Source organism: Gymnogyps californianus, chromosome 2 (assembly GCF_018139145.2).
Source record: "Gymnogyps californianus isolate 813 chromosome 2, ASM1813914v2, whole genome shotgun sequence".
Lineage (NCBI taxonomy): Eukaryota > Metazoa > Chordata > Aves > Accipitriformes > Cathartidae > Gymnogyps > Gymnogyps californianus.
In genome coordinates this window covers 119,172,237-119,184,777 of record NC_059472.1, presented here as the reverse complement: position 1 = coordinate 119,184,777, position 12,541 = coordinate 119,172,237, and the positions used below count along the sequence as shown (strand labels likewise).

Sequence of the window (12,541 nt, the reverse complement as noted above, 5' to 3'; positions counted from 1 at the left end):
GAACATTGAGTATCATTAACCTGACTCCTACTGTGTGTGGTCCCAGGCTTGACACCTCTCCAGCCTACGGTTCTGTTCTGTTACACACAGAGAGGAATTTAATCTGACTTACAAGTCACAGGGACAAAACTGTTTGACACCAATGGTCTAGAGATGACAGCTTTGCAACAACTGCACCTAGACATACCTGAATCCCATCTAGGTTCAGTATAATATACTTAGATATTTAAAACTGAAAACATATGCTCACAGAACACACATACACCCACTTCTGATGATGCAGGAGTTCTTAAAACTGCTTTAAAAATTACCTGAGCAGCAGCAAAAGGTCAATGAAAAAGCGTTACAGTCACACATATGATGAGTGTACATGATACACAACTGTTTCAGCAACTGCATTTTGTGAATTTTACCTTTTCTCCTCCTTTCTTCTCAGATGATGTGAAGAAGCTTCTTTGCTCTAAGGGTGCTGAATCACTTGCTTCTCACCAGGTAGCTCTGTCAGGGAGGTGCTGCCTGCACAGCGATATTCAGCAGCTGCAAAAAGCAGATGTCACTAGGTAGCTGTCTCTCTTAACGGAAACTTTGTACTTCCTTACAGATTGTATCACAAGTGCTTCTCTCTTCAATGCTCATCAGAGATGGTCCCTTAAACTCAGAAATAAAATTAAACACATCGTATAATGTGTAAGGAAATGCAAAGTTTCCACTGAGAGCCTGATTACTGAGTTAAAGCAGCTTCATCTTACACAATAATCATTAAAATAAATGTCACTAAGCAGTTCTCATTCAACAGAAACCTTGTTCTTTCTTATGGGTTGTAAAATGCATCTTAATCTCAGAAAAAAATAATCAAAGGATCATCTGTAGTGAGCAGAGACGAGGAAGGCACTTGGTGGGTGTGTGGGAGGTGTGTTTCTAGTCCCTCTCTGCCAGATAACTAATTTTGCAAGTTATGCTATGTAATTGTAGAAGAAAAGAGCTGTATAGATTTAGCGTAGGGAGGGCTCCTTTTATTCATTGTTGTTTGATCTTCCTAACTCCTTATCTTGCTAAGAAAAGAAATGAAGGCATGTTAATTCATGCTACCTTTTTGCTTGATGTCTCCCATAGTGGGTTTTATGTACAGCAAATCTAACTCCTACGACTGACCTGGCACAAACAGTAATAGTGGTCAAAATATCAAATAAGTAGTAGGATGTGTGCATATGTGCTCGTGTGTCATGTAAGGGCAAAGGGTGCTGAGTTTTACCATGGTTCTTGTCACAGCAGGAAACTCAGCAGCTGCTTTGAATTTCTCCTGAGAGTGCGATGGGCCCTGTCTGTCTTTTGGGGGATCCTGGGAAGGGAGAAGAGAGCATAGAGGACATGTGCTAGCCAAATGGGATGGTTTTGAGTCCCACCAGCAAACAGCTGTGCTAGCAGCTGGCAAGTGCGGCTCTCCTCTATGTCCCAGAAAAGGCCAGCCAAGTAGAAGTAAAAGCCATTTCTCAACAGGAGAGGCTGCTTGTTTGTTAGCAGGAGGAACTGAAGAGTCACAATGAGAAACAGAAACAAGAAAGCTACAGGAGGTGGTTGGGAGGGTCGGAAGAATCATAGATCACAGTCCAGGAGAGATTATATGTCTTCTAGTTCGACCTCCAGTGTTATTCTGGACACAGGTATAGCTTTTGTTCAGTTATGCTATTTGCTGCTGTCCCATATGCCTCTGACATTGTTACTCTCCCCAATAACTTACATTTGGCTGAAGTGTTTCTTCCAGAAAAGCTTGCTGTGAAGACAGCATGAGATGTGGGATCTACTGGTTTCATGTTTTGCCAGAATAAAACAATTGTATGGGAAGTAGTTTCTCAGTCATCTTTCGCAAGCTGCATCTGTGGAGGTTTTTAAATCTGTCACTGGGAGATGTTCCTCCAGTGCAGATTATTGCTCTGCAGATCATGTACATCTTCTCTTCAGTTTACTAGCAGTCCTTTAAAGATGTGAGCATCAGATGAGCAGGCAACACTGTGGTACCAGTTTCATCAGCTCTGCTCACAGAAACTAGAAGCTGTTCCTCTTGCTGCTCTTTTGTCCGTGTAAGGGCCTCATTAATCTCTTCTTTGACATGTTGTTGCACTAGGGGCACCAGTTCAGCTTTTCACCCACAATAACAATGACATAGAATCTTTCTTTAAGCACCTGCTTTTCAGGAAAAAAACCACCTCTTGCTCTGTAGGCATTGTTCGTTCTTAGTTTTGGCTGTAATGTTTTTGCCTCAATAAATCACTATGCATCTGTGTCCTTATCTTGTCCCACTCATTATTTTCTACTCCATCAAACTAGGTATATCCTTTGAATTTCATCAGTAGTGATTTTTCTTGATTTCCAGATGACATAGTGAATAGAATTGAATCCAGATACAATCTCTCTTCTACCCTGTGAGAACCCTTCTTGGTTAAGGGATGATTTCCCATTGCCAGCAACCTTTTGAGGTCTGTCGACCTGTCCTTAGCACACATGCCACACTTCAGATATGCTTCTGATGTTTCAATCGTACTGTTAGCAGGGACCAAGCCTGCAGCCTTATGAGTGCCAGTTTAGCACAATTCATATGGCACTGGCCTGAAGAAAGGACCTGTCTGGCATGTTGCCTTTTGCCCAGTCCTTCCTTGGAAGACTTTCAAGTAGCGAATGCTTCCTAAGCATTTTTGTATCTGCTCGCTGCCTTGGGTGGAAAGCTGGGCTGCTGCCACTGGAGGAGTAGGGCAGCAAAGGCTCCTTGTCAGGGCATGTGTGTGCAGCTGTGGTGGAGTGGAGAGGAATGGCTGGACCACACTGTCTTGCAAACCAGCAGTTGTGTTGCAGAAGCCTGCCATACTAATGCATTTCATGCTGCATCAGCAAATGGAAAGGTCTGTCTTTGTAAGGAGACTGAGCAAGAGCGTGCCTGCAGAAAGAGGAATGCTCACCCACAGAAAGAGAAGAATGGTTGTGGCTACAGACGATGAAAACTTAGGATGTATGAACTCCAAAAAATGAAGCTAAAAAAAAATCTGCCAGTTCATGAAAATCAAGAGGATAAAAATGAACCCTGAAACACCTTCTGATGGCCTACCAATGAAAAGAGTCCCTGGGAGAGCCTGCGAGGAAAACTGCAGAGAAGACAAAAAAAAAGAAATCTCTGAGCAAATGAGACAATGCAGAAAATGGATGAAAGGTGTTGTGAGTGAAGGCCCTGCAGTGGCTTGGAGAGAAAGAAGAGTGAAAGGGACTAAATATAACTGTAGTCTGTAGTAGGGGAGGTCTGAGGTCCCCTTCTAACATGGCACTGTGTCTTTTTTCAGCTCCTCCTTGGAGAAGAACAACCTGGCAGAGACTAACAAAAAGGGGATGGCAGGAGACCGCGAGGTTAAGAGGAAAGGGGGAAGGGATCTCAGTGAGATGTAGAGGATGTTGCTGTAAAACTGACAGGTTGGCAGAGGAAGGGGAGAAGAAAGAAGTCTTACCTCTTTACTAGATGGTATCAGGTATGTGGCACTGACCAAATAAATCACGAGAGTGCGGAGAGGTGGACCAAAGCTGATTAGCCTGACTGGGAGGAGATTAACCTTTTATATGGGATGAGGAGGAGGGGGGCACATTAAAACCAACAGAAGGGAACTTAATAAAAGCAAAAAGCAGAACAACCCAAACCATGAAAACCTTGCTTCTCACTAAAAGATGATTTCAGCCACTCCCGCCTTTTACAGAAAGTCTTACCATTAACTTGCTGTTTTACAGGATGCATAAGAGTCTTGCCCAAGGAAGGACTGGAGATAGACGTTTATCTAACCCGCTAGCTAGGCTGTGAGATACTCACCACTGATGTGCCAGTGCACCATCCATTCCCTCTGATATCAGTGTTGGCCATGGATAGGTGATTCAGAAGTGTTTATTAGCGAAGTCCTCATCCAGAAGAGACTGCCTCAGGAGAGAGGCAGATGACGGTAACTAAAGATAGCCAACTATTGCAAAAATCAGTATTTTGACTGATTGTGTAGATCAGCGCAGGATCCAGGCTACCAAAGTCACAGCTGGACAAACGATTACCTTTCTCAACAAACCGTCCTCTCCATCAGGCGGCCAACCCCTTCTTGCATGGTCACACCTTGTGCAGTTCTTCTTTTGCAATTCAAGGGAATTTGAATCGCTGTTTGCACATCTGTAGTTCCCATCCTTGCTCGTTAGCAAAGTGTTTCTGCCACCTATTCGTTGTGCAGTTCCGTTCCTCATAATTTTCAATTTATTCCAAATTTCCTGTGCATGACTAAAACTGCAGCAGTCTGACAGAGAACTAAAAAAGGAAAGTGAATTAATTTCCTGGTTTTAGAGACAACCACTGTCTACACTGTTGTCCCAGGTGATTCACTCATAATTTACCTCAATCTTTTTGAACGTACGAATTCCCTTTGGCTAAGACAGCTGTTTGCGCTGACAAGCACAAGATTTAAGCCCAAAACATGTTTTCCTTGCTCAACACTGTTAAGTTGCAATTCCCCACATCTTTTTTTCTTTCAGTGGTCCAGTCCTATGCATTCTGCTGTTTGTATCCACTGGTGATTCTATGAATGGTGTTGGCCATCATTTTCCCCAGCCTAATTTACTTTCTTTCCATGTGCTGTGCTTGCAAAGCTGCTATATTCAGAACCCCTCTATAAAAAAAGAACTGAAACTCCAAACCTCAAACATGACAGAAACAGTCATTTTGTATGCTGAATTTTACTTAAAATAAAAATCACTGATGCAAAAACCATGAGTTGTATTCTTCTTAAATGTGAAATGACACCATGAGGAGCTTTCTTTATCTTGTTCAGTGATCTGTCAAATGTTCCCAAGCTGTTTCTGCAGAAAGATGACAAATTTGGGCTGCTTCTGAGGAGCAGTTGATACCTGAGATATAATTTTTCTTTTTTTAATTTCCCAGCCATCACCTAACCGTCACTATGATGTCCCCGTTAAAGGCTGGTCTCGCCGAATAAAAAAAAAAAAAAAGACAAGGCAGTGGTGAATAGCAGAGGTCTCCTCAGGCAAGTTTGTTTGATGTTTATTGCGATGAGTTTAGATACAGAGGAATGATGGCATTCTGGCGTAAAGGCTTTGGTTTCTGTTTGCTTTGTGGTAGTGCCCCCAAGTCTCAAACACTGTAGTTGTTGGTAGTCTTTAAAAGCTTATTAAATAACTGGCCTTATCCTAAACATCTGCACAACAAATATCTTTGCAGTCGCTCCTGCCATGTTCCTCACATGGCAGTTGTAACATAAAGGAAGCTCGTTAGAAATACCGAAGTATTTGCAGACGATCAAGACTGAGAAAGAACCAATACTTGCTCTTATCAATTACTAATCTTCTTTCTATGTTCGCTAAGAGCCAGGCACTCTGCCATCACACGGTAAAAGCTGTTTCACTGCCAAGTCCTCTTCAAGACAAGCTGTACAGCCAGCTTACGTAATATTCAGTTCACTTTTAGTAGCAGAGGAGACCACTCAGGGCACTGAAATAAAACTGTGATAGCAACAATAAAAGGTTTTCATTGGAACATCTCTCTCATCCTTGCGATTCACAAGATATTCCGATGTGTTTTGTGAATCGTTGGTGAAACTGCTTGTAGTTAATATAACATCCACAAGCTCTCATTTGGTCAATAACAAGCAAATAAAACCTTGAAGAAATTGATGTTTCTTCCAGCAGCAGAATGTAGTGACTAATTTTTTCTTACTTTTCATAAATATATTTTTTGCACTCTGTACTTGTTCATCAGTGACTCCAGTTGCTAGACTGGGGTGTCCTCCTTTATCATGAATGACTTTTAAGTCCGATAGAGTTTAATAATGCCACCCTCTGGTGGAAATGCAAAGAAAGCATTGACACTAAAGATGGGCAGAAGAAATGATGGAGCGAGCTTAGGGCAGAGGGTCCTGCATGAGCAAGGGTGATTACAAGGATAGTGAGAGATTATGGTGACTCTGGAAATACTTGGTTCCAGGTGCTGTTAGCCTTGTGTAAAAAGATGTATGCCACTGCCTGCAGTTGCCTTTTCTGAATCTGACTTGATCTGTAAGCTCTGGCCTGTGCGTTCAGTGTTGTCTTTATGGTAGCTTGTATTTTGTCCATCCCTTGCACTGTAGCCTCCTGAAACCTGAGCTGCCAGGAGGATCTGGAGAGCAGGGACCAGCAATGGGACCAAGAAGAAGGAACTGAACAAGAGACCAAGTGATGGTGAGCCTTAATGATTCAAATGAGGGCTCCCTTAGAAAAAATCAGCTGACAGCAGCATGAGGATGCCTGTTTCCTAAGATAGGATCCCAGGGGGGAGAGGGGCTATAATAAAGCAAAGACTCGCTGGAGAGGGGCTCTTAAACCACTCAGGGGTTATGACCTCGTCAAATTTTAGTCAGCTCTGATACTACCATTTACAAAACAGACAAACCCAGCTTTGAGCCTCCTCAGACACCTTCCTTACAGGGCAAAGAAAATGTGCTGGTCAAAGTCCTTCATCTGTACCAGGAGGTCTAGCGAGATGTCCCTAGGAAGCGCTGGAACAGCGATTCCTGTGCGCGCTTACCCAATTCCCCATCCCTGAGTGTTTTTAGGCCATTAGCACTATTGCTTGAGGCTCTTCCAGTGGGAAATGCTCCCCATTGCCATGTGCTCCTGTGATGGCCAAGTTGGGGTCTATATTGCTCAGCAATTGCCCTGGGCAGAGGGGATGGCAAGGGGCTGTGGACAAAGGTGGTGCTGCTCCAGGTGCCTCTCAGGCATACCATTTCCTTCTAGTTTGCTCCTACCTGGTTGGAGCCCGGAAAAATAATTGAAGCTGCAGCTCAGGGTTTCAAGCAGTTCTTATATGTAAGGAACTGTGCTGGTAAAGTGCATAGGAAATTGCACATAGAAATAGCAGCGCATGTCTGGCACTAGAGGGAACTGTCTCGTCAGTAGATGCGGGGGGCCATCTACTGTTCTGCTTCCTCAGCTTCATCAGCGTCCTCTAATGTGCCCTGCAAATCCTGGCCATTGCAAGCTGTGCTGTCGTTTCTTTGTGTCATGGTGCTGCTGGGTTTAATTTTAATGTAGCAAATGTAGCATTTATGGGCTAAATGCAAACTTCTTGTGGGAGAAATGCAGCTTCTTTCAGTTGCCTGCATTATCCCAGCATATGGACCTATATGTAGCTGGACTGTTGGGCTGCAGCTGAGTATGGAGCAGTGACAAATGCATATAACTTATCAGAGACTTAAAATCTGAGTGGGGTGGAAAACAGACTGTTTAGTTACAGCTGCAGTTGGCAAGTGGATAATATCCCCTGTATAGTGAAAAAGCTGTGCCAGAGTCCTTGCTTGCATTCTCTACCCATTCACTAACCTCTGCCTTCAGTGATATAAAGTTAATGTTCTGCTTCTTGCTGATTGAAGGATCACAGTTGGAAATTTGGTAAATGGAAATTGTTCTTCACAAGCAAACCATTTTCCCCATGTCCAATGGGAGCTATTTTACAGTATTTCTTTAGGGAGAGGAATGACAAATACAATATATCAGCTATTGACATTTTTGTATTGAATATTAGTGTAACAAACAAAATTATACAGGAGGAGTTGGTCGGTATTTTTTTCCACATTGAAAACAATGTGTTAACACTGACACTGCAAAACCCAGGTCTTGAGGTTTGGGTGTGTATGTGTTGAAAACCAAGCTCTTACAGTAGTTATCAAGTAAATTAGGAAGTTCTTATTAACAATAGCAGCAGAATTATTACCAGCTTCAATAGAAGCTGTATGTAAGTGACAAGTGTCAGAAGCCATCCTTTAATAGTTTTAAGTTGTTCTCGATTTTAGCTTCAATTACTGGATTTGAATTTCAAAATAATAACTCTGGAAGTCACAGGTTTTCATTAGAGTTCCGGGTGTCTTACAGAGTTAAGAAACTGAAGTGCAAACAGTAAATCTTTGAGCAGGACTGGGTAAGTCCTTAACACAGAAAATATTTCATTCACTAGTAAAATGTGGCCATTTTAGAAGTGGTATGTAAACAGCCTTTGGCAAAGCACCACACCATGCTTGGGCAATAACTACAGAGGAAAAACGTTACCAGCTAGGAGCTGCAAAAGCAACGATGGGTAGAGATAGTGCAACTTCTAGAATTCAAATTTGGGAAGAATAAAGCTGGTAACTGAGATTTTATTTGGAAAACTCTCCTTTGTTTTTTAGCAATAGCAGGACTTGGGACTTGCATGGATGGGACTTGTGCCCTCGTTGGCAACAGAGTGTCCTGCTAGGACGATTTTGTATTACCTACGAGATCTCAGTGAGGGACCTTGCAAAGGTGCTAGAGACAGAATGGAAATGACAGAACTTAACCCATAACCAATGCATTTATAAATAGTTTCTCTGTGAAATATAGCCTTAAAACTTCAGACTACCCTGGACCAGGACTTCAGATCCACTCCCAGGAAATTCTAAATCCAAAGGAAATACGTGGGTAGCGACTCCTTCTGATGCCAGTGTTGAAAACAGCAACTTTCACTGCTGAGCAATTTCCTAGGTCAATGTGATGCTCTGACTGGCTGCATTTCTAAGTAAGTTTTTTGTACAAGTTAAAAACCCCACAAGGCCAATGAAAAGAATTCAAAGTGGCCATGCTTGGCTTAAAAATGAAGAAACATAAATCCTATGTTTTTGGGACTGTGGTGTGATACTTGAACAACAGGGATTCACAGTGGCACCTAAAGAAGATACTGATGTCCATGTATCTCACTGCAAGCAGTTTGGCTAAATATGTGTCTTGTTCATCCTATTTATAAGTAGAACATGAAGTATAGTTGTGAACCTGCTGAGAAAATTTGGATTCAGCTTTTATTAGTTCCTCAAACTGTAACCCAGCTGGGAAAAGATTTATGTTATGTGTCAGTGTGATTCTCAAACAGGAAAAAAGTTGATCATGATGAAAAAATAAGATGCAAAGATAGCTCACCAACCCTCAAAACCCCAAAGCCCAATCCCTCCACCAAACCGAGAGATTTCCTGACCTCCTTTTTGCACAACCAAATACTATTCAATGGATAGATATAACAAGTGTGTGTGCGCGCGTGCGCATTTTCATGTGTAAATTGTGACTTGCTAAGTAAGCAGGAGTCTATCCTTAATTTATGGCAGATGAAAAGGTTTTATCCCATACTGAGAGACTGATTTACTTTCTCATGTGTAATGGGTAGGGACTGGATGTTGCTGGTCCTCAGGGATGTGTTGATCCAGCCTAGGGATATATGCAGCATTAGTGCTGCACATAGAAAAGTGTGTGTTGTAAACTAGCTGGACAGTTAGAAGGCACCAGTTTCCTGCTGCAGAGGTTTTGAAAGAGAAGTAGTATCTTTAAATAAAGGCTACAATTAACTGAAAGTCCAGTGGAGGGACTTAAAGAGACATCAGTGTAATGTATAAAATTAGCAGAAACCCGGGAAACTACACAATATTAGCTGTCACAAATCACAACAGAGGCATGGTCTGGGCAGGAGCTGCAGGGCTGCAGCTCCCCATGCATGCTGGCATGGTGCAGTACAGCGAAGAGCAGCAATGCCTGTCTCAGCTGCAGCTGAACCCAGTCCTGGTAAAGTTTGTTACTGGTTGCCCTCAGAGCACTGGTATGTTTCATGGAGGCTGAAGTTTTTTAAGGGACAATTACAACAAAACTCTTCCTGCTAATGCAAACAAAACAAAAATGTTGATTTTCATTTTCAACAGGTTTTCAAAGATTTACCACTTCTGCTATGAGGAGGCATCTGCATAAACTAGCCATTTGTTGCAGAGCCCAATGCCTAGATATTGAGCAATAAGACCTTGCATGTAAATAGCAGATTCTATATAATAACTTGCAAATACATGGCATAAAAATTGATGGTGTTATGCCGACAATCCTTGGAAGTCTTCCATTGCACAGTGTGGCAAAGAAGACAGAAGGAGTGCAGGTTGTCAGGAGGGGCCCTTGACTTGGAAGTGAAGGATTTTTGCAGATGCAGTTTCACACATTACAGCTTGCAGAGGACCCAGGGCTGTCACAGCAGTTTGACTCACGGTAGCAAGTCTGCACTGCCAGAGGGAGATGCATCTGGAAAGCGTGTGTGCTGTGATGCACTGTGCTGGTGATGGGTAGGGTTCCTGGGAAACCACTGGGGCTAGGCAGGAAAATGCTCTCCTTTCCTAGAGAGCTGGCAGAAAGCTCTGGGCTTGCACCTTTCATTTTGGAGACAGGACATGGATCATATTTAAAGGTGCCTTTTACTCTTCCCACTCAGTAACTCACCATTGTCTGAAAAATAAAAGGAAAGTTAAAGAAACCAAGTGAGATTGCATTGCTCAGCCTGGCAATCCACCGTCTTCAGGCTGATTTCATGCAGATGACTTCTTGTTTAGTCTCAGAGTACCTTCCTCTTTCTTTCTGCACATCTTAGCATTTCTTTAAAAAAACATTTCTTAAAAATACCACTTGCTTGGGGGTGGGGACAGAGGGAGTTGTCTTCTCTCACTTGCTTAGGCAGACTGAATTTTTAAAAGTAATTTAATTTCAGGTGATATTCATGCTACGCTTAATCTTAGGCAATAGGTCTGGAGTCTGGAAGTCCACTTTAGCTGAAATTTTAAAAGTTGAGCATATAGAATATATTTACACCTAATACAAGGCATTTTATGAAAAGGAGCTATTACACTGTACAGTGTGATGAATGTTCAGTAGCAAAAAATAGAATATTTAATATTTGTGGAATTATTACATATGGAAAATTGCTCAATGGAGAGGCTCTCCTCCAAGCTTTCTTAGAAATAAGGTTGTACTCCTTTTGTTTTTAAAATCTTTACTGTTTCAGAATATTTAATGCTTAACAAGAGGCATGTCAGTAATTCAGTGCATCTGTTAAGTCTCTTTGTATGGGTAACGGCAATCTCTCAGTGGTGTCTAGCCCTGCAGAAGACATATTTACATACATTTCTTCTTCACAGAGCCTTTTACACGAAGACAGAGCCATCCTGGTCACTGGTGTTCAGGGTTATGTTGCTGTTCACAATGCTTTCTGCATAGCTAGCTGAATAGGTGACCTGGTAGCGACTGCAGGGGCCACAGAAACGCAGGAATGGACAGCACTTCAAGCAGACATGATAAAGGTATTTCCTGAATTTTTCCCCAGCAAAAGCATAGATAAGAGGATTGAGACAACAGTGACTGAATGCAATGGTTTCGGTCAGGTGCATTACGTAGTCCAATGATTTAATTTGGTTGCAACTTGTGAATAACTCACAGTGCCTTAAAGTCTCTAGAAAAATCAGTACATTGTAGGGGGACCAAAACAGAAAAAACACGACCACCACAACCAAGATCAGTTTTATGGCTCGTGTTTTTTTCTGATTTTTGCAGGACAGCAGGGTTTTGACGATCCCACAGTAGCAATAGCATATGATACAGACTGGGATGAAAAAGCCGATGGTGTTCAGCTCCACATTGCAGAACACTGGCCAGATATTCTCCAGCTCCTGGGGGAAGACAGAAATGCAGTCATTTTCTACCAGCTGGGAGAACACAAAATGTGGCACTGAAACTAAAACCGCTATTGCCCATACTCCGCAGGTTATAAGAAAGCCACGTTTCACTGTTCTGGATTGCAGAGAATATGTTGCACGGACAATGGCCAAATATCTGTCGATACTGATAACAGTGATAAAGAACATGCCCCCAAAGAAACCGATGTAGTACAGTGAGGAAATAGCTGTGCACGAAATAGTCCCAAGGGTCCATCCACGCACTGTGTTGGAAGCCCAGAAGGGGAGGGAGATCACGAAGAGAAGGTCTGAGATAGCCAAGCTCAGGAGATAGATGTCAGTGATGCTTTTTTTACTGCCCTCTTTCACAATGGCAAAAACCACCATTAGATTCCCTGTGAGGCCAAGAGCAAACACTGCAATGTAAAATATTGGCAGAAATATTTTCCCAAATTCTTGGATGTCAGTCTTATTGCAGGAAAAAGCATGTTCGTCATAAGCGTATTCAGCTGTCGTTTCTGTGAATGCTTCCGTCATGCTGAATTTTCTCACTAGAGGCAACATGAAAAGGGAAAAGAGAATAATGTTAGGGAGAGAGATCCAGTATCTGCTATGGTAAAATACTGAGAGACCTCACCAACATGCACGCTTTGGGATTTTGTCACTATTTGGGTTAGTGAGAGTTGTATTACTGTGGAGGTGATGGTAGTTACTAACAAAAGCCGAGACTCTGCTGTTGCATGTACTTCACTGAAAATTAGCTCTTTAGGATAAGAAAAAATAAATGAGAGTTTCAAGGGCTGTTGAATAAGCCGCGGCTTATCGGAAGAGCAGCAGAAGCAGCAGCAAACCGACATCCGACTAACTGAGCTCTGCAGGTGGGGCATCGCAGCGTGAGAAACGAAGGCGCTCTGCCAGTCTGTTGGGCAGTGCTCAGCAGGAAACGACACCTCATGTAGCTGTTGATCAGCATGCGGTGCCTGTCAACACCACCAAGAGCCCAG

At 42.6% G+C, this 12,541-nt stretch overlaps 1 protein-coding gene across 1 annotated transcript; it reads right to left on the bottom strand.

Annotated features, from left to right (window-relative positions):
- Positions 1–10,998: 10,998 nt before the first annotated feature.
- On the bottom strand, positions 10,999–12,074 carry CX3CR1 (C-X3-C motif chemokine receptor 1). The gene has a single exon (XM_050892770.1). It carries the CDS (start codon positions 12,072–12,074, stop codon positions 11,010–11,012), a length of 1,065 nt encoding a protein of 354 aa, XP_050748727.1. The 3' UTR covers positions 10,999–11,009.
- Positions 12,075–12,541: the final 467 nt, after the last annotated feature.

Bases quoted from the DNA above. Each gene is read 5' to 3' on its own strand.
- CX3CR1 (XM_050892770.1), bottom strand. From the start codon at position 12,074: ATGACGGAAGCATTCACAGAAACGACAGCTGAATACGCTTATGACGAA.